At 35.6% G+C, this 27,326-nt stretch overlaps 1 protein-coding gene across 1 annotated transcript; it reads right to left on the bottom strand.

Moving 5' to 3' along the window:
- Positions 1-20,997: 20,997 nt before the first annotated feature.
- LOC136251383 (uncharacterized) lies at positions 20,998-22,350 on the bottom strand. Its single transcript, XM_066043828.1, has one exon. It carries the CDS (start codon positions 22,239-22,241, stop codon positions 21,237-21,239), a length of 1,005 nt encoding a protein of 334 aa, XP_065899900.1. The 5' UTR covers positions 22,242-22,350; the 3' UTR covers positions 20,998-21,236.
- Between the last annotated feature and the right edge of the window lie 4,976 nt (positions 22,351-27,326).

Genomic DNA, 27,326 nt, shown 5'->3' with positions numbered 1-27,326 from the left:
AAGCACCACCAGCACTCTTTGTGGTACACATAAATGAATTTATAAAACCTATACAAACTTGAGTAAAAATAATTTTAAAAAATTAAAACTTTAATATGGAAAATAAATATCGCTGAAAAAAAGAGAAAAAAAAACACCAAGAGTCAAAAACCCAAGAGAAAAAGTAGTCAGCCTGTTAAATTGTCTAGGACTAACAGATGTTAAAACAGCCATATTTTATATTCACACCATGCACCACGTGCACATAAATACACCTCAAACAGGCTTTAATTTGCATCTTCTTTGTTCACCCTCTGTGTCCATTTCTTCACTGTTTTTAGGTGATAATGAAATATTACATGAAAATAGCAATACATGCAATCCTTGATACAGTGAAACCTCTTTATTATAGACATTTTGGGACCAAAAATTTTTGGCCACTTTTTGCTGCAATATAGTTTAGAGGTAAGACCTGTTGGGACCAAATCTTTTGTCTTTATTATGGAGGTTTTTTCTATTGCGTCCTTAATTTGGAGAGTTTGTTAAGAGAGGTTCCACTGTTAAAGTTTAAACTAGTGTGCTTGGCAATCATCAAGAACCATATTTGAACACAGTATATCAAGCTAACTGTCTATTGTTCATCTAAACTAGTACTCATTTCCCATCCTTGACACAATAAGTTTTAGTCTGGATTTGCCTTGCATATAGTTCCATGATAGCTGTGTGTGTCTGGTCCTGCTGTATCCGACTGTCACTATTTTTAATATATCTGAAACTCACCAAGATAATTTACGACTGAAAAGTATATAATATTTCTATGCAGAGGTGGATTCAGACTTTGTAAAAGGGTGGTTTCACTCTGGATCAACATGCTAATTGTAAATTCAGTCTAGCTACCTATAGCAGTAATATTTCATAGCATTTATAATTACTCTCCAGCAATGCCTCAGTGTTAAATCATACCATTTAGGTATTTAAATTTATAAGTATTTGCCAAAGCTTTGAAAACCATTGCAATGATTACGGGGTAAATTATATTGACAGGATTTAAATTACAGACTCAAAATGTGGATGGATTTTACTGCAAAAACCAAAAACAAAATACTGAGGCCCTACTTCAAAATTGCCTTTACCCACAGCTTGGTGATCTCATGAGGCAAACAAAATAAAATAAAGCCCCAACAAGCATTCTAAAACACATGGCAAAACAAGGGAATTATGGTACTGAAGGTACACCAGCTGGATTTGTTGCAAATGCAAACAAATGTTGGGTTGGTGCATCACCTGATTCCTGGGTAAATGATCCATCTGTTACAGATAGCCAGGGAATTGCAGAGTAAAAATGCCCCTGGCATTTGAGAGCCCTAAGAAGGCATGCAAAGAAGTAGACTTCCATTGTTTAATTGTTGATGATGAGCTGCACCTGAAGAGAACACAGTTGTATGTAATATCTTCCATACAGTGCAAGTGGTGTGATTTCTGTGTGTACACTATACTTGGAATAATGTTAGAACGAATATACCCAGACCCCCTGTGGGAATCAACATGCCATTCTCAGCTTGACACTTACTACACGGACTTCATTTTACCAGAGTTAGTATGTCAAGATCACAAATTTATAATACTGCATATATACTCATAATGTAACATATTAATTCACTTACATTGACAGGAAGAAAGAAAACACAATTTTCACACATACATATAGCTCCGTACTTCCTTCTCTAAATAGAAGAAAATGCCCTCCATGTATTAAAATGTACCAAGTTTGGTACAGATTTGATAAAATATTATTGATAGAGCTGTAAGTGATTAACTGCATTAAAAATACCAAATTTTTGTCACGTCTACAGGGTAAATTACATACAAGAATAGGTTGAAAATTGGTCTGTATATAAGTCAACCATCATAGCTCAAATCGTTTTGCAAATACAGAGTTACAAGGGAAAAAAAATCAACCTAGTGTAAAATCTTGAGGTTGAAATACTCTAATAGAACAGTCATGGATAATTAAAAGGTGCAAAGAAACGATGAGAAAAATTAACTTTAAATCCAGAGATATGATAAAAGATACACATGGAATGAACTATGGCCAAACTGCAATGGGCTAACCATCTCCTAGTGTGTATTTTATGACCTCAGAAATATAGGCCATAAGTCTCACTTTTTAACAAAAGTTTTACTTTGAGCCATAGGTCTTACCATTAGATTTTAGATTTCAATACTTCTGTTATAATTATCATCTATTATGTTATCTTTCAATTTATTAGGAAGGAGTTTAAATCAGTTCTTAAACAAGCTTAAGTCAGGGAACAGCAAGGCAAGTTGTCCAACCGATCAATGGACTACATCATACAACATATGAGAGATGTGATTAATGCTAAGGAGAATACAATTACACCCACACTTGGTCATATTCCAGCAGTCACCAGTCAACAGTAACTACCAGTGTCTTCATCCTCACTTGCAGCTACTAGCAGTGATAGCTCAACCCTCACCAGGGGTGTGGCTGGTAAAACTGTTGCAGCAGCAACAAACAGATTACAGAGAAGGTTGCTGTGATGACTCTACCAAAGAAGCAGGTGTGTACACAAGTTGTGAATGTGGTTTTTAGTTTGAGTATTTTTTTTTAGGGCCACAGTCTAACAAGGCTTAAACAGTATTGTTTATGTATAGATTGATTTATTATTATCCTCGTGGTAATCGGCATGAGCCATTCTTCCTTACCAGAACTAAAACACATGTGTACAGTACAAACAGACACGCATACACTAATTACTAACACACATCACTACTTAAATACATAGATTTAGTGTATGCTAACTGAATGTTTTGTAGTAGCATTTGTGACCCACTGAGCAAAAACCAGCCATTTTCAAACATTTCTTGAATTACATTTTATTGCATCTCTGTGATCTATAGTACCAAAGGAGTGGACAGCCAAAGTTTTAGCCTTTTATGATGAATGGTCTTGGAGTTACAGCACTAGACAGTTAGAATAGTGATAAAATCGAGCTGTACAGCAAAAATAAGGCAATTAAATTACAGGTGCTTAAATAAGGTAAGTGTGATGGTCTCCGGACATTTTTTTTGTTTTTGGTGCTCTATATAGCTCTACCATACAAGCGAATCACTTAAACTTTAAAATATAGCGATAAAGCCTATTCTGTGGTGTACTAGTCTTGCAAGTTTCATCAAAATATCTCCATCTGTCAAGGAGCTGTGCTCCAAACTTCAACTATGTGTAAATTTAATGCATGCTCCTAACTCCGGACACTTTTTATCATGCTTGAAAACAGCACTTCCAAAGTTGATTTCAAATTTTAAACACTGCCATGTTAAACTTGCATCGATTGCCCACTTTATACTCGATTTTGATAGTCATAGTACCTTGCATTGTGAAGTTATGGTTATTTTCAAGGTGTATATTGGCAAATATTCATGCAGTTTCAATTGGACAGGCTCTTACAAAATTGTCTGTAGCAAATTTTTTTGCTGATTGTTAGCAAATGAAACTTGGTAAAGTGGTAAGTCGTAGTAGTCTCTCTGCACTATATTACGATCAGCCAGATAGCACTTTGAGTTTGGGAATAAACAGCAATTATCAAAGAATTTTTGATAAGTTTGCCATACATGGCAATAAATAATCACCTCAACTGGAAAGACTATAGGACTTTTAAGCTGAATTTAGGATCACAGCATCATCGTATAATATTATGAAGCATTAATCATCCAACATTTCAAGTAAATGCTGTAGATAGTTCTGGAGATATGACGTCAAATATTTGAAGTGTCTTTATTTATTTATTTTGAAGTGTCTTGTCCACATGGAGTGTAGGGAAAGCACAATACCTTGATAGATTTGCCAGTTCATGGTGCACAAATATGTTTCAATCATAACTCACAACTGCAACAAGCTATGGAGACAGGACTTGGCTTAATATGTGCACCATGAACTGGCAAATCTATCAAGGTATAGTGCTTTCCCTGTACTCCATGTGGACAAAGCAGAAGGCTATTTCAACAAAGAATTGACGACGGTAAATGTTATTTCTACTGCAACATAAATAGGTGCCCATAATTCATTTACTCTTTGATGTACGAACAAGAAACAAAGGGTTTCTTACTTTCCATAGACAGACAAATTCAGTGGTGTATAGGTTTTATTGATTTGAGCTTTATTTCAGAGCATACTAAAAGCAATTAAAATGTGAATAAATATTTATGTAGCATGTGTATTTTTACCCAGTGTATTTCAATACTTTTTATAGCAAACCAGAATTTAGTGAAAATGGCTGGTTTTCGCTCAGTGGGTCACATTTGTGTCTATTCTTTCACTACAATTATGAAATTCATCCAGTGCCACTGTGTACTACCTGAAACTGACACTGTCTTGTCACATTAATTGATATAGGGACTGAGACCACCTTAAAATTTACCACCCAAAAAGCCCAACCTTAACTCACTGTACCTGCCAGCATATGTATATATAATCATGCAGATGATAATGAATGTTTTATCTGTCAAGAGGAGATGAAGGATAATAATTCTGTAATAAGCTGCAGTGTGGACATTCCTTCCATAAGGCTGTGAGTGATGGAGTATATATAGTAATCCGACAAGTGAATGTGATACATATCACTACATCAAGCAATTAGCCAATAGAATTAGTATTACACTGTAATACTAATACTAATCTGATTGGCTAAAATTATTACACTAGATTATTATACTAATCAGATTATTACACTAATCAATTATTTATTTATAATCAATATCTTTATAATCAATTATTACACTAATCAGATTAGTATTACACTGTAATACTAATCTGATTGGCTAAAATTATTATACAGTAGTGTGGTATGTTTCTATTGAACCAACTTGATGACTAGTGTTACCATATTCCACAGCATAGCAATAACATGGTTGCTTAGCAACTGCTGCTAGGTAACCATTGCTAAGGTAATCATCACTTTTGGACCATAGCTAATTGTGATCAGTCTTTTGAGGTGGTTATTTTTTGAATTTCTGTTGCTTAGTATCAGTTGCTATACCTGTCGGATTAATTTTTAATAGGAATGGATGGCTGTGGTAGTCAGGATTAATAGTTATTGCATTGTAAAAAAGAAGGAAATAGTGCTCGGATTTGCCTTGCACTATTTTATTTTACTCCTTCCTGTTTATAATACATCCTGAATACCACAGCCATTTGTCCTATTACATAATTCTAATTTTTATATTACTCAATCATTACTTGCTGTTATGTTGAATACATGACTAATCCCATAATGTATTCAAAAGTGTGTTGATTAATTTCCTTGTTTTGTACAAGCTTATCAACACTTTAAAATATTAAAGTAGAAAATATTGGTCCCTCTTGGTGTATTCAGATAGCAGAATAGTTCAAATAAATGAAGCCTATTCATTTATATAGAGAGTCCTGTTCAATTATTGTAATAAAATGTACATCTTTGACAGACTACTCTAATAGAACAGTCATTTCTACAGTTTGCAATTGGATAATGTTTGGATAATTGAAGGCCTAATAATGGAGGGGATACTGTATTACTATAAGATATAGTAACTATCAAGATATTATATAAATTATAGTACTATACATGTAACTGTACGCAGCAGTTTTAACAAGTATACATAGTTCATGACAGTGTCTCCCATATTACTACTACTACTACCACGACAGTGTATCCACTCATGGTTTAAGGAGCAGAGCACTTGTCCAACTTGTTGTAGACATGCCCTCCTCCCAAAAAAGTATCCAGTTTTGGGACAGTGATGGGACCAGCTCGTCATGTTTACTATTATAATTATTGTAGTGTGTTAGTATTATAAATGTTTATCATTATTATTGGACTGATTATGAACATTAATACTGATGTAAGTTGTTGTTGTTGTTATAGATATTAACAATTTTATAACATGTACACAAAGCAGAAAGTGTCAATATTTTGGCAGACCTGGACCATGATTATCGCAAGATCTTTAAGATATTCTAATAGAGCAGTCAACTTCTCTTCAATAATTTTAGTAATAATCTTTTCCTCAATTTTAAGCCATTCTTATCTTAAAGACAATGAAGCAATGTATTAGAAGGTTTTAGTTTTTTGACCAATTTAAAATTTCTTAGTATACAATACAAGTACATTCAGTAGTATGCACAGACTTCATCTGTAAGGTCCTAATTAAATTCTGTAATGTGGTTACTAAAGCATTTCATTTTGGCTGTGTAGTTAATGTGCTGAGAATCACAGCACAAGTTAAGTCACTTAACAAAGCTTCTGACAAGAACATAATCAATTGCCAGCTGCAGATTTCGGATGCAATAAGAGTAACGGGAGGTTTCTGGAGTTTTGAAAAGCTCCTTTAAATTTTTGATTAGGTGGGCATCATTTCCCTGTAGTGTTCAGTACATCTACACTTTGAATGTGATGATAGCTTTGAAATAATGATACTATGCACTTGTATACTGTCCTGTTGAGTGCTGTGTGGAGTATCTACATGCACAGTGTTCAGTAGTTCTATAGCATAGTAGTACATTTAATCAGGTACTTCTGTATGTGACAGAAGAAATTTACAAGTCTGGCGGCATGCAACTTTTGGCTGAAGTTGTGTTAGTACTGTTAACAAAGCTAGAAATTTTAAAAGACGACACATGTGTTATAATTATTCTGAAACATATACCATTTTGTCTATGGCTGTCTGCCTGCACTCACAGCTGTGTGGCAAAGAAGCTGCATATATGCTAAAGCAGCCATGTAATGTAAGTGCTCTATAGACCCTGTATTAAACTTACAAGCAAGCAAGCTTAAGGCATATGCTTTGTGCCAGTTTGAAATATATGCAATTTGAACAACTTTCCTGAAATAGTGTAATTAAGTTAATTAGTCAATTTGGGTTATAATTCAATACTGTTAAATTGCTTCCAATGTTCCATCCCTTCACTGTAATTTTTCTAAATTTGCATGCCAACTACTTACGCTATGTAGATATCAAAATAATGCCATAGTTATGCTATCATGTGATAAGTGATTGTGTCACCCACATTAATTTGCTGTCCATGTTTCAGACATGGGTCAAGCCTTAAGCACTTGTACTTATAAGCACCTTAAGCACTTGTTTTGAAGTGCTTAAAAACATTTTTTACTGTGCAACATTTGTTCTTGTGCTGGTACTTAATTACTTATGTTTCAAAGTTGTTATAAGCACAAAAGCTGCCAGCTCTTATCAAAAGTCTCTGATCCAATGAGTTTCTCATTTAACAGCCAAAAGGTGCTATCAAATGTGAATAATTGTTCTATCAGGTGTACCTGTAGGGAAAGTCCTCAGGCCTGAGAGGTGCAGATTGAAAGATGAAACTTTTACCAATTGATGTTCGTTCATTGTAAGTTATAGTACTTAAAACAATATGTGCATGACTGCATGCACCATTATATATGTTGATATAAGTTAGTTAATAAAATAATTAAGTAATTATATCAGCGGTTAAATAGTGCTTCACTTCATACTTGAAGCATTTACTCAATTGCAGCATTTGTACTTGTGCTTGTACTTAAGCACTTATATAAGTGCTCGAAAAATGCTTCAAGCCCTTGACCTAAGTGCTTGACCAATGTCTGCCATGTTTCTCTTGTCACAAAACACAACTACATAATTATTTGGAGTTGTGGTAATGAGCTTTAGCCACACATTAACATGTAAAAAGGAGAAAAACATTATGGAATATATTGTGTATCCAGTGTTCCTGTTTAAGCTTTGGTTGTACATGTGTTTCTATAATAACAATATATAAAAATTTAGGCTTCTATAGCAATACTTCAACAAAATGGATATGCATACCATCTCTTGATAAACAAAGCCATAGCATAATTATTTTGATTCATTGCATAATAGTTTAGTGGTATTGAAAAACACCATATATAGCAATACTCACTAGGAATTTAGATAATTTGTTGTTCTGACAAAAATGTTGGTGGTTTATTACATTGTTATTGCGATCCTCACCAAGGAACTAGTGATGGTTACTGATCAGTAGGCCTGAATCAAATATGGCCAAAATGCTTTCAGCCCCAATTTTTTTAATTATTATGCTTTGCAGTGTTTCCATTATGCTTGCATTATGCTCCTAGATTAGCAGAACATTTTAATTGGTGAATGCTCCATTACAGTATTTCACTACAAAGTGACTGTTTTATTAGAGAGTATTGATCTAAGGAGCAATGTACTGTATGTACAATACATTTGAGTGTGGTTGCTCTTTCCACTGAGGGAGAATCAATCTATTTTCATAGAATTAAGTTCCGTATTTTGAAATATCCACCTAATATTCCAGTGGCATAGCACTCCAACCTATTATGCTCTTTTTATGCTGGCATATTTGACCAGTACTAATAATTATTGTTTTAAATCACCGTTCTGTTGCTTCGAATTGAAATATGCCAAACAATCAGATCGGAAAAGGGTACTTGACATGTGCATGAGTAAATCATTTAAATTTCCACACATTCAGGGATCAAGATTATGCCCACCACATAATTTAGTTTTAAAGGCTGTATGACTGCTGTGGCATAATGGAACATAGCACAACGCCTATGGTAATCTGTTTGTAATTACGCCAAAAGTATAATCAGCATATAAAAGCAAATTAATATTATTGACTCAGCTTTAAAGCAGACTTCCCCCAAGAATATCTCTGCATAGTAGTAATACTGCCCATAAATTCATTGATGGTTGCATTGTGCTACTAGCTAGTTACTATAAAATAATAGACCAGGTAACGTTGGAATTGGATTGGCAATGCAAAGATTTGGTCATGTTGATAATTTGTGACTACAGCTACTATAAACATAAACAGAAGAGTGTCATGTGATTAGCATAATAATTATTATGTAGAATCATTTCAGTAAAGTACTGCATGTCTGAGTGGCTGCAAAACCATACATGGTGGGTGGCTAGCCATGCATATATGGTAGTGTTATATGTTCTAACAGTTAATGTAACAAATTTTAGCAGGAGATAAGACTATGTTTTCAGAAGGACCAAGTAGGCATGAGGATTAACACAACATGCTTGATTTTTCACTGTTTGATGGCTCTAGACATGCTTTCACCAAATGAAGTAGCTAAAGTGCATGTATCATGATATACCTTTGTCCTCCTTTGTGTCATATTTCTTTCTTCGCTATATACCAAGTAGGTGTTAATTAAAAGCAATACATGATGGTTTCAGTGCAGCTAGCTGTCACAAAATCATCTAAAAATTCTGTATATGTGACCGGGCCTGCAAAAATAGGACATGTAGGCACATAAAAATTACCTACCTTTTCAAACTTTGATGCAACATATAACTTTGTATTCCATTATTACTTAGCCATGAAATCTTTAGCACTTATTAACAATTTAGGTGGCTTAAAGCTACACTTTACAGAATAAATAATATTATATTATATTGTATGGCTAGATTGATTGGCTAGATTGATTGCTGAAGTTTGTAAACACTGTATATTGGGTAGAACACACCAGAAGGAATCAAAGAAAATGGCCACTTCAGCTACTTTGCAGTATAGTTGGAACGTGCTTACTCACAATGTCCATGGATTGATTTTCTCACACTGTTCTTGTTCTTCATTTGTAGTGCTGTACAACGGGTGACTGCTACAGTGTGTGAAAATAACTTTTAGATAGATGCTGACAGCCTGACACACTGTCAAGACAATGTGAAAGTTGAGTGGACACCATGTGATTTGGCTAGACGTTTTGGTTGATTCTCCTTCCTGCATGTATTTCTGTTTTAAGCAGTCAGATCACAATGTACTGTACAACAGATCACTACTCAACCACTCACTAACAGTGACAGAACAGGAAAGTACATTATTTAATCCATGGTTTCCTTAACCAGTATTACACTCCTTGTTTTTAAATCCCATAACTCTTATAATATACTAGCAGCAATCATCACAAACTTTTTAGTAGCACTTCTCTACATAGTTAATTATGCACACTAGTGGTATTAATGGAATGGCAACATTGAATATTGTAAATAGATTTATGACGTCGTTAAATATTCGAAATGGGTAAACCAATATGTGTGATTTTATTACAATAGATGCAGTCTGTTAATCAGAATTTTGCTGGATTGCTACACCATTTACGCATAAGCAGAAAAAATCCAGGACAAGAGATTAATAAGAAATTGTTATTTCTTAAGAGTTACTAACCCAATAAAAATATATGCCGTGAATGAAGCTGTTTCCATTCATGTAAAAGTAAATAATAGCTATAGTCTCAAAATCAAAAAAATGTATGGCATAAATTATTGGTGGGAAACCAGTGGTTGAAAGGGTAGCTATACTGGCCACACATATAAGGGATTCTATGGGATCAATTCTGTTACAGGGGGTAAGAAGTAATAAGGACTTCTATCATAACTTGAAAGGCCTTCTGTAAAATGAATTGTCTATATAACTTTGTAGTGCTGCCATGAAACAGATAGTAGTTCTATCACTAAGGCCAACAATTAACTTAATTGTTACTGTTGCAATTGCAAGAGATGTACTGAACTACTGATACCTTAGTTTAAAAATATGAGCTAGATGTACAGGTGAATACCACAAGTAAACTCTACTAATGGCTAACAGGTTATAAGTACAGTTAATCCTCAGTTACCCAACCCTGATTTATCTGTTTCTTTGCTTATCCGAAATTGGAAATGACTGTTTTATTAGAGCATGTTCAGTATAGGTGTATGTTCTATTAGAGTATAACACTTCTATTATTTCCTGAGAGCATTAGGGTTCGGATAACGTTAATACAGGTGACTGAGACAAGTACGTAGGCTGGCACAACATATATACTAATGGTAATCTGTTAACTTCAGAGGTGTACTTTAGGGATGGCTTTGTGTGGTCACCACAAACCAGAACAAATAATTCAATTCATGAGAATACCATTATGTCTGGCCTTTCTTCCAGCTTACTATTCCACACTAAATATCTATGGGTAACAGTGTGGCATGTACGAAATGCCAAAACTTCCATGGGAATCTATTGGTAGTATATTTCATAGGTTTTACAACTATTTCATGGACGTTTCATGGAATTAACATTATTGAAAAAGCTGGTAGTGGCAGTGCTACCTGACTAACTATATAGCTGTCTGATGCTTTTGGACAAGCTATAGCTAAGGCAATGATGAGCTTTGATTTTTCACTGTTAGATGTTGCTTCAGCCTGACTGGTGGCTGTTAAAACATATTATAACACAGCACACATTGCACATATCATATCATGGTCTTACCCTTGTGTCCCATTTCAATGGCAATGCAAAAATAATGTCTGCAATTCATCAGTAGAGCAATAACAGCTTCATTTTTAAAATGTAAAATGTATGTTGGTATTGTTGCCTATAATTCCTGTGCATTCTCCTGTACAGTTAAAGCATGCATGAATGGCCAGATGCATTACATATAATTCTTCATGTACATGTGTAGGTTATCGCCCATATATCTGCTACAATTCTTTCTTTTGATGCGGTATTATAACAGATAATAGTTGAATTATGTTGCAAAAAAGTTAAGACAAATGTAAGTATATTTAAATATTATAAGTTAACTATCTAGCTACTATAGTGGGACTGGGCAATAGTGATTTTATTATTAGTAGCTTTTTTTCTATGTTTGAATAGTAAGACAATGTTCACGATAATTTAATTAGCACTTTACATCCATTTTGATCTCATTGTTGATTCACTTCTTATTGTAATGATCCCTAGTAGCTTGTAGGCCTGGGCCCTGGGCTGGTGGCAAGCACCCCCTACCGGCTAGCTCTGCCTTCTGTGCAAACCAACCAGCTGCAGTGCCCAACTGGTAGACTTGATAACAATCAGAACTGATCTAGATCACAATAATAGTACTGCTATCACTAGTTCTGCATCAAATATGCGAGCAGAAAGCATGGCTGGAATGCTATCTCTGCACAATGCTAGCATATTACATGGATATTTCAAACTATAGAGCTTAATTCCATGAGATACTCCCTAATAGAGCAGTCAGTAGAAATAGCAAACTGTAGTAGAGCACTCGGATGCATTGTACATAGCTCCTTAGATTGATACTCTCTAATAGAACAGTCACTTTGTAGTGAAATAATCTAATAGAGCATTCACTGATTATTATATAGACAATTGTTGCTAACCTGGGAACATAATTCACACTGAATGGGCATGATAATTGAAAATTCCTGAAAAGTGTTTTGGGCAAAAGTTTGAGCATATTTTACTCAGGCCTATAGCTGCCTATCACTAGCTATCATCTATTGATTTGAAAAATTTCAATCAGACATGTACAGTAATTAACATATAAAATACTTATGTAGACACAAACGGATTAACAGAGAACATTTTTAGGGGAACAGAATTGGTCTAATTAAGAATGACCATTCCACAAATGGACATTTTGTCCTTGATAACCAATGAAAAACATGTTCAACCTGTGAAAAGCAAAATTTCATTGGGTGGCACCAATGAAATTAATTTTTATTATTTTCATTTTTGGCAAATTAATGGAAAACCAATGAAACAGTACCAATGACAATTCCATGAAAAGCAGTTTCGCAGAGTTTTCAGTGATAATGTTTCATTCTGTAATGTTCTCTCAGTAATACAGCCCCCACTTGCATCTTCTTAAGTTTTTTGAAAGTACAGTAATTAGTGTGCAATAGACAAAATAGTTACTATAGTTACACTATGGTCTTATTCTCTGTTCTAGGCATGTTTATTGCTAATCACATGGGTTAAAGTAGGAATTAATTTAGTATTGCAATGATTGTTACTAAATTAAAAATCCCCTTATGGTTTATATCTATTTGTAGATGGATTTTCAAAGAAGGGCAGGACTACAAGGCCAGGCAAACCTGATTACTTCATGCAGTCTTGTTTCTCATCCACATAAAATTTGGATTTCCATGCGTCATTATTCATTAATTATTAAAGAAAATAAAGTTTTGCTAGTGTATTTTAAGAACTAGTACTTACATTTTACCACCGTTTTTGAGGTGCAAGTGAAATTTGCTGTGCTGTAAAATGATAGCCAGCCTTCTTAGCATCAAAATAAGTGTGCATGTGATTGAAAACAGCCATAATGAAATTAGAGGCAAAAAGGATGTGGGCGGGGATGAGAAACAATTAATCAAGTTTTCGTGGCCTAAGCTATATTCACTAACTATACATTCTACATGCATACCGTATATCTGCTGGTAACTGTAGGTGTAATATTGTAATCTGCTCTTACTTTGCAAGTTTACAAGTACGTGCAAATTGTATGTACAAGGGTTTTCCTTGATAGAGCTTTAAGTCACGTGCAACTGGTCATGTGTACTACTTCAAAAAAGAGCATATAATTATTGTAGGGGTGAAGAAACAAATTTAAAAACCTTCCGGATTTATGTGAGTTTCCCATTTTCAGTGGTAAAAGGTTAGAATATGTATTAGCAGTTAACCACCATATCTTCTGTAGCTATAACGCTGCATGCATGCTGCCTATATATTATATACAAAATGACTACTGATAAGCTTAAGTTAATCATATGGTTTGTGCCATCAATGTATCCAGACCCTGCACGCCTCACTAGTACAGTATATAAATCTGTACTCAAGGAAACACCCCTGTGTTTGCTACTAATACGATCACATGGGATAATACTTGGAAGCGTTTAATAATTTATTGATGGAACAACAAGAGTGCTTGAAATTGTGAAAATGATTCACCTGTTAAATGATCTCCTGAAGGCTAAATAGTGTCAAACTACAACATCTAAGGTATGAGGTATGATGTTCAGAATCTATATACTACAGTATTGTATATCAGGTATGTCTTATTGTAAATTAGAGGAGCCAATTAAGTTGTGAATACAAAAGGTGCGACCCTAAGAAAATCCAGGTTAGAATGAAATTCAATGTGGTGGCTGTGATAGTGTGATAGGTGGTAATGGCAAAAAATTTGTGTCGCCTCCTTCAGGTTTGTAGCTGAACTCTCTACAGGGAGACTTATTTGTAGCTGGTCATGAACTCTCTGCAGGGTGACTTCCAATGTACTACAGTGTGACTGGTTGCAGCTAATCTCTACAAGGTAGCTGAACTCTCCACAGGGTGAACTGAACTCTCTACAGGGTGACTGGTTGCAGCTATAACTTCTATATAAGGTGACTTGTTTGTAATTGAACTCTCTACAGGGTGAGCTGAACTCTCTACAGGGTGACATTTTTGTAGCTGGCTCTATATACAAGGAGACTTCTAATGTAGACTTGCTGTAGCTGAACTCTCTTACAAGATTTATATAACTGATCTCTCTACAGGGCGACTTGTTAACTGAGCTGTCTAGGTTGAATTGTTGTGTATCCGAAATTCTCTATCGACAGGGTTACTTGAACTCTCTGCACTGGGCCTTGTTTTTTTTTTATTATTGTTATCAGCAAACACATCATGTAAAATCATAGATGAGACTCTGAATTAAATTGTTTGGAACCTATACCATAGTTTCATACTAGGTTCAGGCACAAATCTTCTCATGATGTGGCAGGAACTTAGCAGGACACTCTTCTGCAACTTAGGAACCAATCAATGTGCTGTAATAAATATTCAAATTCTGAAGATGTTTAACTAGACAGTCTACAGACCTAAGACAGACAGTTTATATTCAGCACATAAATTCCATTTTTTGTACCTCTATCTTCAGGTCTGTGTATTTCACACTTTTTGTTAACCTTCTGGGTAAGCCGGTCTGCTGCCACCAGGGATGGCAGAGTCAATTATAATGGAAGAATAGATGATTTTTGAAAGCATAGCTAATGTTTTAATAATTATAGCCTCAATGCAAACACATGAGTACATACACACCAGAGTTGTCTGTTAAAGATTCTTTGAAAGATACTTACTTCAAAGGAATTGATCGGCTGTTGTTACAGATCTACTATGCCTGTGAGAAGTCACTTAAAAAGTGCCATGAATTGAAGGAGATAGTAGACAAACTGAAGGAGTGCTCGACAGACACAGAAATTCCTAGGTACTAGGCTACTCAGAGCATGTGGAAAAAAATTTTTTTTTCTTCACAAAGTGGCATCATTGGCATGATTAATTGACAGATATGGAGCTTACCTGAATCACCTAACAATGTTATCGCAAGATAGAAAAGTCAAGTCGTCTGATTGAGAGAAATTAGGGGGCTATGTTTTATGATGGAGAAAATCAAAAGATTTTGTTAGCCTGTGCATTTTTTCATTATATTTTAAAGCCTATTGGAATACTGAGCAAAATATTACAGGAGGAGGGACTGTGCATTGTAAAGGCTATTGAGGCATTTTTAAGAACAAAGAAAAATCTTGAGGACCTCAAAACGAAGAATATTTCAAACCGTCCAACTATCAAGAATGTTTTAGGGTAAATTCAACAACAAAAAGAGGCCTCTGGTGGCTGTCACATACCTGGGGTACTGATTTGCACTTGCACCAACAAGCACTTTTTCCTTTGAGTAAAGATTATATTAAATCACAGTAAAGCAATAAGAAGTATTATATCCCATGTTCTCTTTTTTTTGTATCAATAAATCTTAGCCAAAGTTTTTATTTTAAACACTTGATAAACCACCTGGTAATAACATTAATGTGACCTAGTTTGGGAAAACACTTAACTTAAAAATGCTGGTGTTAAGTACGCAGTGTGTTGTAGCTTGACAATTGTTGAAGCTACATGTACACATGTTTTACACCAATTCCTTACCTTCTGGAGCATCCATTGTACAAGTAGCCAACACGTTTCCTGCCATTTTAGGCAGTTTTTAACTCAGTGTTGACTGTACAAGTGAGCTCCAAAGGTGAGGGGCAAGATGCTCTTTAACAAATTCAAGAGGAAAGCATAGGGATGAAGTAGGCCAATTGCTGAAAACTTGCTTGCTAAAAATGAAGGATATTTACAGCACATGGTATTTAACCAACATCACACAGCTGTACAGCCATATGCAGGTCCTATTTGTACAGATTTAGTGTTGCCACAATATATTGATATATCAGTAGTATCGATATAACAACTTTACAATTATAGTTAAATGGTTGACTCTATGTACTATAGTTAATAAAAACCAAATGAATGGCAACATATATCAGAAAAGTACGTAAGTGATGAAACAAGTGAATTCCATCAATATGCTCCTTGAAGTACACCTGTAGCACTGTATGCCTTCATGTATAACTTTACAACTTGAGCACTAAGCAGTGTATGTTCTACCAACTATTAAATGAAAACTGTTGACCAGACAAAATAAAGCTGCTAGCATAGAATTTGGTCTTAGCCATAAACTGATGAATGTCATGCTAACCACACTAATACCGACTTGTCACTGTATAATTCCAGTTTACATGAACTATGGTTACTAAGCAATCAGACTTATGAATAACATTTCATGTAGGGGGAGCATGACAGTTGTGCAGGAAAAACCATATAAACAGGAAAATTTTATTGCTTTTACCCTAAATATATATATTATGAACTCTTGGCAAGAGTTCATAAATCACCCTGTAGAGAGATCAGCTAGAAGAAGTTACCTTGTAGATAGTTCAGCTACAAACAAATCATCCTGTAGAGAGATCAGCTAGAAGAAGTTACCTTGTAGATAGTTCAGCTACAAACAATTCACCCTGTACAGAGCTCAGTTAAAAGAGGTTTCCTTGTAGAGAGTTCAGCTACAAACAAATCACCTTGTAGAGAGATCAGTTAGAAGAAGTTACATTGTAGATCGTTCAGCTACAAACTATAGTTAATAAAAACCAAATGAATGGCAACATATATCAGAAAAGTACGTAAGTGATGAAACAAGTGAATTCCATCAATATGCTCCTTGAAGTACACCTGTAGCACTGTATGCCTTCATGTATAACTTTACAACTTGAGCACTAAGCAGTGTATGTTCTACCAACTATTAAATGAAAACTGTTGACCAGACAAAATAAAGCTGCTAGTATAGAATTTGGTCTTAGCCATAAACTGATGAATGTCATGCTAACCACACTAATACCGACTTGTCACTTGTCACTGTATAATTCCAGTTTACATGAACTATGGTTACTAAGCAATCAGACTTATGAATAACATTTCATGTAGGGGAGCATGACAGTTATGCAGGAAAAACCATATAAACAGGAAAATTTATATATTATGAACTCTTACTTTTACTTTCAATGGTGGATACTAGTCTCTCTTTCCTTTCAGTTCCCATATCCTAATAAGTTCTGATGAGTCATGATATGCCTTTATGAGCAAGAGTAATAAAATTTAGTTATAATTAAAAGTTTTTCCTGCAGTTTTCTTCATACATTACATAGCTGTCATGCTTTCCTAACGTGAAGTAATATTCATCATACATATAATAATTATAAGAAACTTCAATTGTTAAATTTGAGGACAGACATACTGTAATATAGTTCTGCGAAGGTGACATATTCTTGATGGCTTTTAGTGGAAATCTATTTGTTTATGACCCTATTACAATGAATCTTTCTATTCTAGTCACTTTTGAGGTAAACTTCCTGACCATATTGAGCAAGTGGCAGTACAAAACAGATATATGTATATATGTAATAGGACGGATGGCTGTGGTATTTGGAATTAATAGTGCGAACATTGCAAACAGGAAGGTGTAGGTTTGTGTCAAGAGACCTAGACAAACAAGTGAAATACTAATTCTATTGGCTAATTGCTTGACATATTTCAAAATAATATGCCAAGGTGCTATTGAGAGTATTATACTGTTAACACATTCACTTGTTGGATTAAGTGCACAAATAACATATGTGACTGGATTTGCAAAAGGGTAGCTACCTTTTCCACACATTTTACATGTAGCATTTGAAATATCATTGTGCAAGTAAGGGCAATTACAGACTTCAAATAATTGGATGCGTTACTATGTACACTGTTAAAAATAAAGAGTAACCACCACTCTGAAGAGTTCCCGGTGTAGGGAGGATTTAACACCCCATGGAGAGTAACCAACACTCTGAAGAGAATAACCATTACTCTGAAGAGTAAGTGACACTACCTTCAGAGCATGGATTACTCCCCAGTTACTCCTTTAGAGTAATGGTTACTCTCCAGGGGTGTTAAATCCTCCCTACACTGGGAACTCCTTGAGAGTTGTGGTTACTCTTCATTTTAACAGTGTATGCTTGCACATACATGCAAACTATTTCCTGTTCACATTCAAAAGTGTAAACATTACAATAATATATACTCTACCATTTTAGTCGGTTAATTTTTTTCTATTTCTAGCAGGATGATTTACCAGTGGAAGCAGGTCAAGCAACTGAGAAGAAAAAAGCCTTACAATCCACATGCAAACTTCAGAAATAGGTTGTAGAAAGATGACAGGAGAAGGTAGATGAATAGCATCAGAGTAAAGAGAGAGAGGCTATGGATACTCTGTTGCAGTGATCAAAGGAATGTATTGCTACTCCATCTACTGAGATTGTAGACGATTGTTAATATACATGTTGTGTGATGTGTGCACTGTTAAAACTCAGGTAGTCATAGCACACTTAACCAGCAGCACACCCTTGGGGTGTATCACACTTTCAGGATATGGTGTGTAAAGCCAGTGTTGAAACCGGGTCGGGTCATCCGGGTCGGGTCATCCGGGTCACATTTTCTCCGGGTCATCCGGGTCTGACCCGGTTTACAATTTATCTGGGTCTGACCCGGATTGGATCACGTGAGAAACGGAATTGTTCGTTTGACGACGTGGAAACTTATAAACGCTATCGCGTAGCTCTTTCGTGAGCCACGCCCACTTATCGCATTACCAACATACGCTCAGCCACGCTCATTTGTTAGTAAGTGTAGTATGTAGCACGAAATTGAGGGTATCTATGGTGAGGGGTAGCTATTGTCAGTAGGTGAAGACCTTTTTTTTTTTTTTTTTGGTCTTCAACCTACAGCTAGGCTTAAGTTGCAATATTTACTCAACATGAATCGAACGCTCAAAATGTAGACTCGTTCGCTCGCTCGAGACTAGCCGAAACACGTCTCGGCTTTAATTAATCCGGGTCAGTGGGTCATCCGGGTCAGCAGTAGTGACCCGGTTTCAACGTTGCAAAGCACATAAGACAAGCAGTGTGACTGTAAATTGTTGTGTATGACATCAATATTTGTGACCGAATTTGACAAAACAAAGCTTCCACACACATCCACTTTTATGACTTTGAAGTACCATAACTCAATGTAGGAGTATGCCATTAGTTTCAAATTTTGACCTGGTATTGTACTATGCTATGGAAGGACTTTGTGAAAGTTTAGGTCAATAGCTTGCTGAGTAGTCAAGTTACAGCTGGTTAAAGTTAGAAAATTGGGTGTATGTGGAAGCCTTGTTTTGTCAAATTCGGTCACATTTATACATGAAAAGCTATTCTCTGCCATTATAGATGATTCTAGTATTTAAAAGAGGTATTTTGTGACATACTTTATCATTGAGGGTTTATAAGAAGGATCGCAAAGTAACAATTTCATTGAATTTATCTGTTATTAAAATATAACCGTGACAATAAACACATTTTGTGCTAAGCCATTACACACATACAGTTCAGATCAATGCACAAAGCTGGTATAATATGTTTGCATCAACAAAATTAATTTCCATTAGCTCATAGCTAAATAAAATACATTCTATTATGTCATCAGACATCAGAATGTAAACAACAGTAAGGGGATAACAATACTGTGCACTAATGATCTTTATTTCAATACTTTTAATCTGTGTGATCCCAACCCAAATTTATAATTCCTTGTACTGATTTTCTTTTTTTGGGCATGCAACAGCTCTTCTACAGTGATGTCAAATTAGACAAGATGCAATACATACGTATGTTGTGATCAAGAGACTGAAGCTTTAGGTAGTGATATCATACACATACTGCTTTTAAATCCTGTTCCTTCACAAGTTTTTATCCTACTGTACACATTTTAGCTGGGACATTGGAGTCAGTGGAAATTGAAAGGTGGTCTTTGTAAAGAGGTACTATTAGGAGCAATTTGATGAAGTTTTAACAAAGTTCAGTTTATCAGTTCCACTCAATTCAGTTTTATTATAAGACCACTTGGACATGTCAAGTGGGTCCAAAAATCTCACTATATCAATGTCACACATATCAAAAATACACCTCATAAGTACACCAAAATACCTTATGGAACTGTCTTATTCATAAGGTTAGCTATGTAATGTACGAATGCATGGCTTTTTTTTTGTAGGAAGAATGAGTGTGGTGGATTCTTAGTAGACATCTTGTGCAAGTCTTATTCCTTTGCACAATAATAAGACCCTTACAATGAAAGGTATATAATATACTGTAGCCAACATTGTTAATAAGGCCACTTCATTACAGACTTTGGCCTATACAGTCTACACAAGTAAAGATCTCATTAATACCAAATCATAGTATTATGTTAGTTTCATAAGTGTCCAGATTAATCAGGCTATGCTTTATCACAGTAACCACAGTAACCTCACGTTATATAGTTCACTAAAGTAAAATGAGACAAGAATTTATACTCTTAATAGATGACCTTGTACTACACATTTTTGGAATCGTTCTGAAATGATAAATTGATTGTTTGCCATTTTACAAGTTTGACCACTTCTTTCAGTTTCAGTTTTATAATATAACCACTGTTTCTAATTTCCCAACAGGAAAACTTCACAGTAAATAACCACCCACAAAGTTGATAAATATTCAATCACTATTATTTCCTATACTGTACTGTATAATTACTATAAGAAGAAGATTATGTGTTGATAGTCCAGATAGTAAGTATAATGTTTGTTTAAGGAGTCCAGGAAAGTTGGGTTGGTTCAGATGTCTTGAGTTTTTCTGTCTTACTTAGTGTATCTGCTGTCCAATCTGTGCATGCAACTATTATATTGATGCCACATACACTTTAACGAATTATATATCATGACAACAGCTGAATTAAAATGACATTAGTACAGAAGCACCTTCATTTATTATAACAACATATGCTTTAGTTGTTAACAAAAGAACCAATGTGATTACACTATTTCTTGAGGTAACACATACTGTACACAATGAATATAACAGCCAACAAAAATGCCTTATTTAGAACAGGACCTTTGTGGTTTAATATAACGGAGAACTAAACATTAGATACCCAAAGTGCATGCAAAGTGAGGTAATAGTGTAAATGATATTTATTGTATGAAAATCTCTAGTTGATCAACCACAGCAGATGCGTGAGAATAAAAATCCCATGCACACAGTCTAGCCTCTATGTCATTTGTAGTAGTTTCATCCAACTCACGATAAAACCATGGTAGGTTAGGGATGTTGCAACAATTACCAGAAAAACAATCAGATCCGTCCCACAATGGGTCATCTGAATAAAACTCAAATTGCGGATTATTGTTAACTCCTGATTCACAGTAATAGTGAGATCCCACATATGAGGGAGAAACTGGACCTGGATAAGGAGCACATGGACAGTTTAAACTATTTGTATCATTATCAGTCCGGCCCATTGCATAGGTCCAAATGTGTTGGCGAGGACTACCATATGTAATACTCAGGCCATCGACATAGTATTGATTAATGTCACGACCAACAGTAGAAGCATAAAAGCCATAGGTTGGTCCCTTCTGATAACCTCTTGCTCTACCACACACCTTTTGGTAACTTATTCCATTAGCAGAAAAAAGTGTAGAGGAGCAACTGCCAGGTGAAATATCATTTATACGACAGAAACTAACACCTTGGATAGTATCTCCAATCCAACCACTGGGACACGAATCTCCTGCACTTCTATTAAAGCTGGCAACCCTTATCCATCCCCCAGTACTAGCACCAGCATAACAAGTAGACATTGGTGTTGTCATTGTCATGTTACAATATGTCCACTGTGCGCCATTTATACGATAATATCCTGCCTTGTCACCAATTTCAGGATTATTGCTGTAGATGTCCTCACAAGATGATCCGGTGTAAGTCATCCCACAATATACCCTGGTGGGACCATCAGTGATCCAGTAATATCCTGCTTTATCACGGCTTTCAAGGTTCTTATTGTAGACATCCTCGCAAGACTCTCCAGGGTAGAAAGGTGATTTAAATTGATACACGCTACACTGTTCAGTAGCCATCACAAGTTCCTTAGTGAGGACCTGAAGGATCATTGTTATTATGTAATAAACTGCCAACATCGTCAGTATACTAACACTACAACATTGATTGCTGTCTGATACAGAATATCGGGTGTGATATAAGTAACTTCATTTATACTGTTTATAGTCTACACCCATCAGTTACGTGCGCGAGACCAGCGATTAGGGACGCGGACGTTAGCATTCCGTAAATTGTAATAGTGTCTAGACCCGGACGAATTTATATCCGGACACCTGTAGCAACCAAACAAACGGTTCCATAGACCTGCCATATGCAGCATAGGAGGACACATGTGTTGGCACTTTACATACCAAAAATCACTCCAACCGATTGAAGCAAGTAGGAATATGAAGCCCAAAAATCTCCGTCCGAAAAAACGATCGATTACCGGACAAAAAATCTATATCCGGACAACAGCTCATAATTCCGCAAGGAAAGAACCGATTGACGCTAAACTCTAGTATATACAACTTTAGTCTATGTTAGTACCATGATAAAAATGTGGAGTCTGAAATGTACACCAACTGGCAGATACAGCCTGCTAAAGTTCACCTACTCCAACGACCACTATTTCCGGACACTTTATATCTAACAACTATATATAAGTTACTTTAATGCATCTGCAGTCAGACCCGTAGCCAGGAAGTCCTAAAGAATCACCTTCTTAGAGAAAAGTCCACATTTTTAGTAAAAAAGGTTCGCAATGTCAGCACTAGAAGGTCCACAATTTTGGTAGCTATACAAGTCCAAATTTTCAGTAGAAAAGTCCATCAGCTGCATGCAGTTTACTAAATACTACTATGAATAAGCAGAAATAGCTATATATCAAGCTTAATTAAATCTCAAATTAAATGCTCGGGTAAAAACTTATTCAGTAAATGCAAGATCAAGATATTCTAATAGAGCAGTCAACCACTCTAATAGAACAGTCACCTGTACATTTTTTATAAGCTGAATGTAACTACTTAATTCGTTTACAAAAACATAGTGAGATCATCTAAACTTGGATTAAAATATTAAATTGAGGTACTGAGCCACTCAGACCCCATGGATAACATTCACGCTTCAACTTCATGTAATGTGCGATTTAATTGTCTTGAAGCACTCTTTGGCCTGCTCCACTGCCCTTGCTGATAGAGCACTCAGGCTTTCCCATCCATATTCACTGTGAAACTCCAATACATTTAGACACGTGCATATATATATATGCAGATGGTATAATTGCAGTAGCTGTAGAGATATTTGCCAGATGTAATCCGTATAGCTGGTCTTGAGCTTGAATTTGCTGCCTAAAAATTGTGCTATTGTCATTGACTAAAATACCACAAGATTCCAACTTTTTTTCAAAACATTTCCTGGGAGGCATGCTCTCATGCAGATGCACCTTAAGTCTGGCTATGCCCTATGCAGTGCATTACCACTGAATTGATGAAATGTTTATGTTGATATCGTTATGTTACATTTTCCCACTTCATCTGTTTTATGGGCTGCATGCTTGTCATTTAGCTATGCAGCACAGAACCTTACTTATAGTCACCAAAGTGTTAATTCTTCATGCGTGCAATTATTGCATTTGTCCACTGGAGCCATGCATGCACTTGTGCTTAGCTACTCATGGCTAAATAAGCAAGTGCATATTTTCCATTAGGCAGGTGCCTGTGGTCTCAACTGCATATGTGACAGAATTTTGGAAAATCACCCATATGGGCGCATGTGAAATAATTAGAATTTTCATGTTTAGTGGGTTGCTAATAAGAACAGGGAACAGTTTTAAAAACATTTCAAGAATGTTCTGGTAATTTAAGGTATTGTGAACGGCTTACAACCACTAACAAGTAGATTTGCATTATAAAGTTTGCGATTTGATCATTAAATATTTTAGGGGTCAAATGCGCCCATATGGGTGATTTTCCAAAATTTAGTCACATATATATTAGCTATACAATTCACCCATGCAGTTGACAGGTACACGCAGCCTTGATTGAAATGTATACTATAGCTTAATTTTAACATTAACAAATGCAATTAACCATAATGTTATGGAAGTTTGGCTAAGACCTAATTGTTGCAAAGTTCATATGTGATACAACAGTGCAGAGTTCTCTGAACAGAGAAGTCGATGGTAAGTGTCTGATCTATTACCACATGCATGATTGTGTAACCAAATACGTCAACCAAATACTTCTTTAGAAATAAAACAAAAGACAACATTTTTATCCATCAAGAATAGATTTAGTACTGCCTATGGCCTTTTTGCAACAAATGCTGGACACTGCTGCAAAATGTATCTCGGTATCTCAAAGGGTAATATGGCACAGAAATGCAGTGAGTGAGTAGCTATAATATAGCCTCTCCAGACCTGAGCTACCTGTATTTAGTTGACATACATATATACACGTTATCCTTACCATGTTCACACCAGAGCTCAAATTTAGAGTATACCAAGGTACCTTGTTAAATTTTTTCAGAACTTTAAATAGTATACTTTATTGGCTGCTTGGCAAGTTGCAGCGGTTTCATGACAAAACAGATTTTTATGCAGTTAATATCACAGGTGTAAGAGTGAGAGTTATCTCAAACTATCCCAACAGTATACAGGATCTGGTCCCAGATCAATTCACTCTAATACAACAATCACACATGCATTCTAATTGAACAGTCAAGTGAAGTACATACGTTTATACTCTTCTATATAGAACAGTAATATTAGTTTTTTTTGTCATATTATCTACTAACCTCCAGCATCCAAGAGCTAGAAGTGAGACTGATAGTTGTGGCTAAAAAATACTGACTTTGGGCATAGGGAATGATCCTTGCCTTGGGCTTGTACATAATGCAAACTGATGACTTAAACTCTGATGGTTAAAATTAAAGTGTTAGCTAACTTACCCCTCGCCCCAGTCTTTGCACTGAGAAATTAGTATACCTTCAGGTTATTTTACAATTCAAACACTGGCCCACACAAGTGTTTAACTAATATAATGCTGTTGCATGTGACCAAGGATCACACTCACTCTATAATTATGTACATTTTTCTGAATATTGTTATAAACACTTTACAGTGACCAGCACTGAAGGTCTGACAGCAACATGTGCTGTAGCCTTAGGATTACCTAACCTAATTTCAAGGACTTAGACCTAGTGACTTATAGCTAAAGGTGTAACATAAAAGGGGCCAAGGTAAGGAAAAAAATCCCTCCAACCCCAGGATTCGAACTGCAGGTCACCCAATGTTAGCTAATCATTAAATAACTAAGCCTGAGTCAAATATGCTTAAAATTTTTCCCAAACTGCTTTCAGGAAATCCCCAAATTTTAAGCTTCAGTTACTCCCATTTTGCCTCCTAGGCAGCGGCGGAGGAAGTAGTTGATATGAGGGGGGGGCTCCGCTGAGCTGACCCAGACTTATTTCTATAGTTTGGTAGAGTGAGACCAAAAAAAAAAAAAAAAAAAAAAAAAAAAAAGGTCACAACCAACTGACAAGAGCTTTCCACCTCACCAGCTACCATTTCTAGCTGATAAACTACATAAAAATCCTTACATAGCTCGCTACACACTGACTACTTTATTAGAGTGACTGCTCTATTAGAGTATCTCGATCTTTATCACGGTTTTCAGCCCCACTCCAAGAAAGATAATTTCGGTGTGATATCATTCTGAGGGGGGGCTAAGCCCCCCCTCAGCAGACCGAGGGGGGGCTTTAGCCCCCTAGCCCCCCCCTTTCCGCCGCCTATGCTCCTAGGTTAACAACATTTCTTTGGAATATTTTAATCATGAATCAATTAAATCAACTAACACTTTTTGAATCATATAATTCATTTTAAAATATAAAAACCACACTAATCACCTCTTATAGCCATAGTGGAAAACACTGCTAATCATCTGAATAAAACAAAACCCACAATTAAAACTTTTGTAACTGGAGATGCAACCCACAATCGAAACTTGAGGAAAAGGAAGCTATATTCTCAGTTGAACAATAGGCAGTGTTGGGACAGTTACTTTTTACAAGTAACCAGTTACATATTACATATTACTTGCAACTGAACTATTTAGTTACAGTTACATATTACCCATAAAATAGAGTAACTATAATAATATTACATATTATATTACTTTGTGTCCACAGCCCTGTGTGAAACTACCATCTTATCACGTGACATGATTGCGTTGTTGGACAATATGCAAATCTTGGTTATAAGTAAGAAGCTGGTGAATAAGCTTCATTCGGTAGGCTTCATTACTTCGTTGTGGCTAGGTGTTACTCAGTGGATCACTAACGAGATTAGTAACTTCGTTACTTTAATAATAATATTACCTAATATTAGACTCGTTACAGTAACTATATTACTTAGGTAATGTGTTACATTTATAAGTAAAGTAACTTGAGTTATATTACCTGTTTTTATAGCATATTTCGTTCTATTACTTAGTTACCACAAAAGTAATAATATTATGTAACGCGTTACATAAGTAATGTGTTACTCCCAACACTGACAATAGGTGTAGTTACATAGACATTATTTGTGTTGGTAGTGATGCATAGTTCCTGAAATAAGTCTGCTTTTGATACACACAGAAGATTTAGGGTTTTATTGGCTAAGTACTAATTTAGAAAGGAAGGGGGGATACAGCCCCCTTAGCCCGCCCCCTAAATCCGCCCCTGAATAATACCATAGTGCGACACTATTCGAAGGATTTTATCCTTATTTTTGGGCAAAAAAATAATAGTATCCTGGGGCACAAATTGAGTAAATACAGTAATTAACTTCTGATGATAGAGCTCGAGAAAGCTGCTGCAGTTGAAACCATTAAAAGTATTTCTGAGTAAAAATTTTATGGACAGTCCGCAATTTTTTAAACTCAAAACAACATTTTAAGCGCAAAATGTTTTGACCTACAGTAGTACCATCATTAGATGTCCCTTATTTGAATTTGGAGGTTCCAGTTCCTAAATCACCTATTGTGTGATGTTTATTAGACAAATAACTGATGTTGAATGTTCCTCTCCATATTAGGTGCTAGTAGTAAATAGATGCTTAATCATTGGAGTCATGTGACTCATGTCAGAATATACTGCTGAGGTAAGTCTGTTATCATAAACTTGTTGTGATGTATGTACTA

This window comes from Dysidea avara, chromosome 1 (genome assembly GCF_963678975.1).
Source record: "Dysidea avara chromosome 1, odDysAvar1.4, whole genome shotgun sequence".
Taxonomy (NCBI): Eukaryota; Metazoa; Porifera; class Demospongiae; order Dictyoceratida; family Dysideidae; genus Dysidea; species Dysidea avara.
This window is presented reverse-complemented; position numbering and strand designations above follow the sequence as displayed.

Excerpts from the sequence above, each read along its gene's own strand:
- LOC136251383 (XM_066043828.1), bottom strand. The coding sequence starts at position 22,241 with ATGTTGGCAGTTTATTACATAATAACAATGATCCTTCAGGTCCTCACT.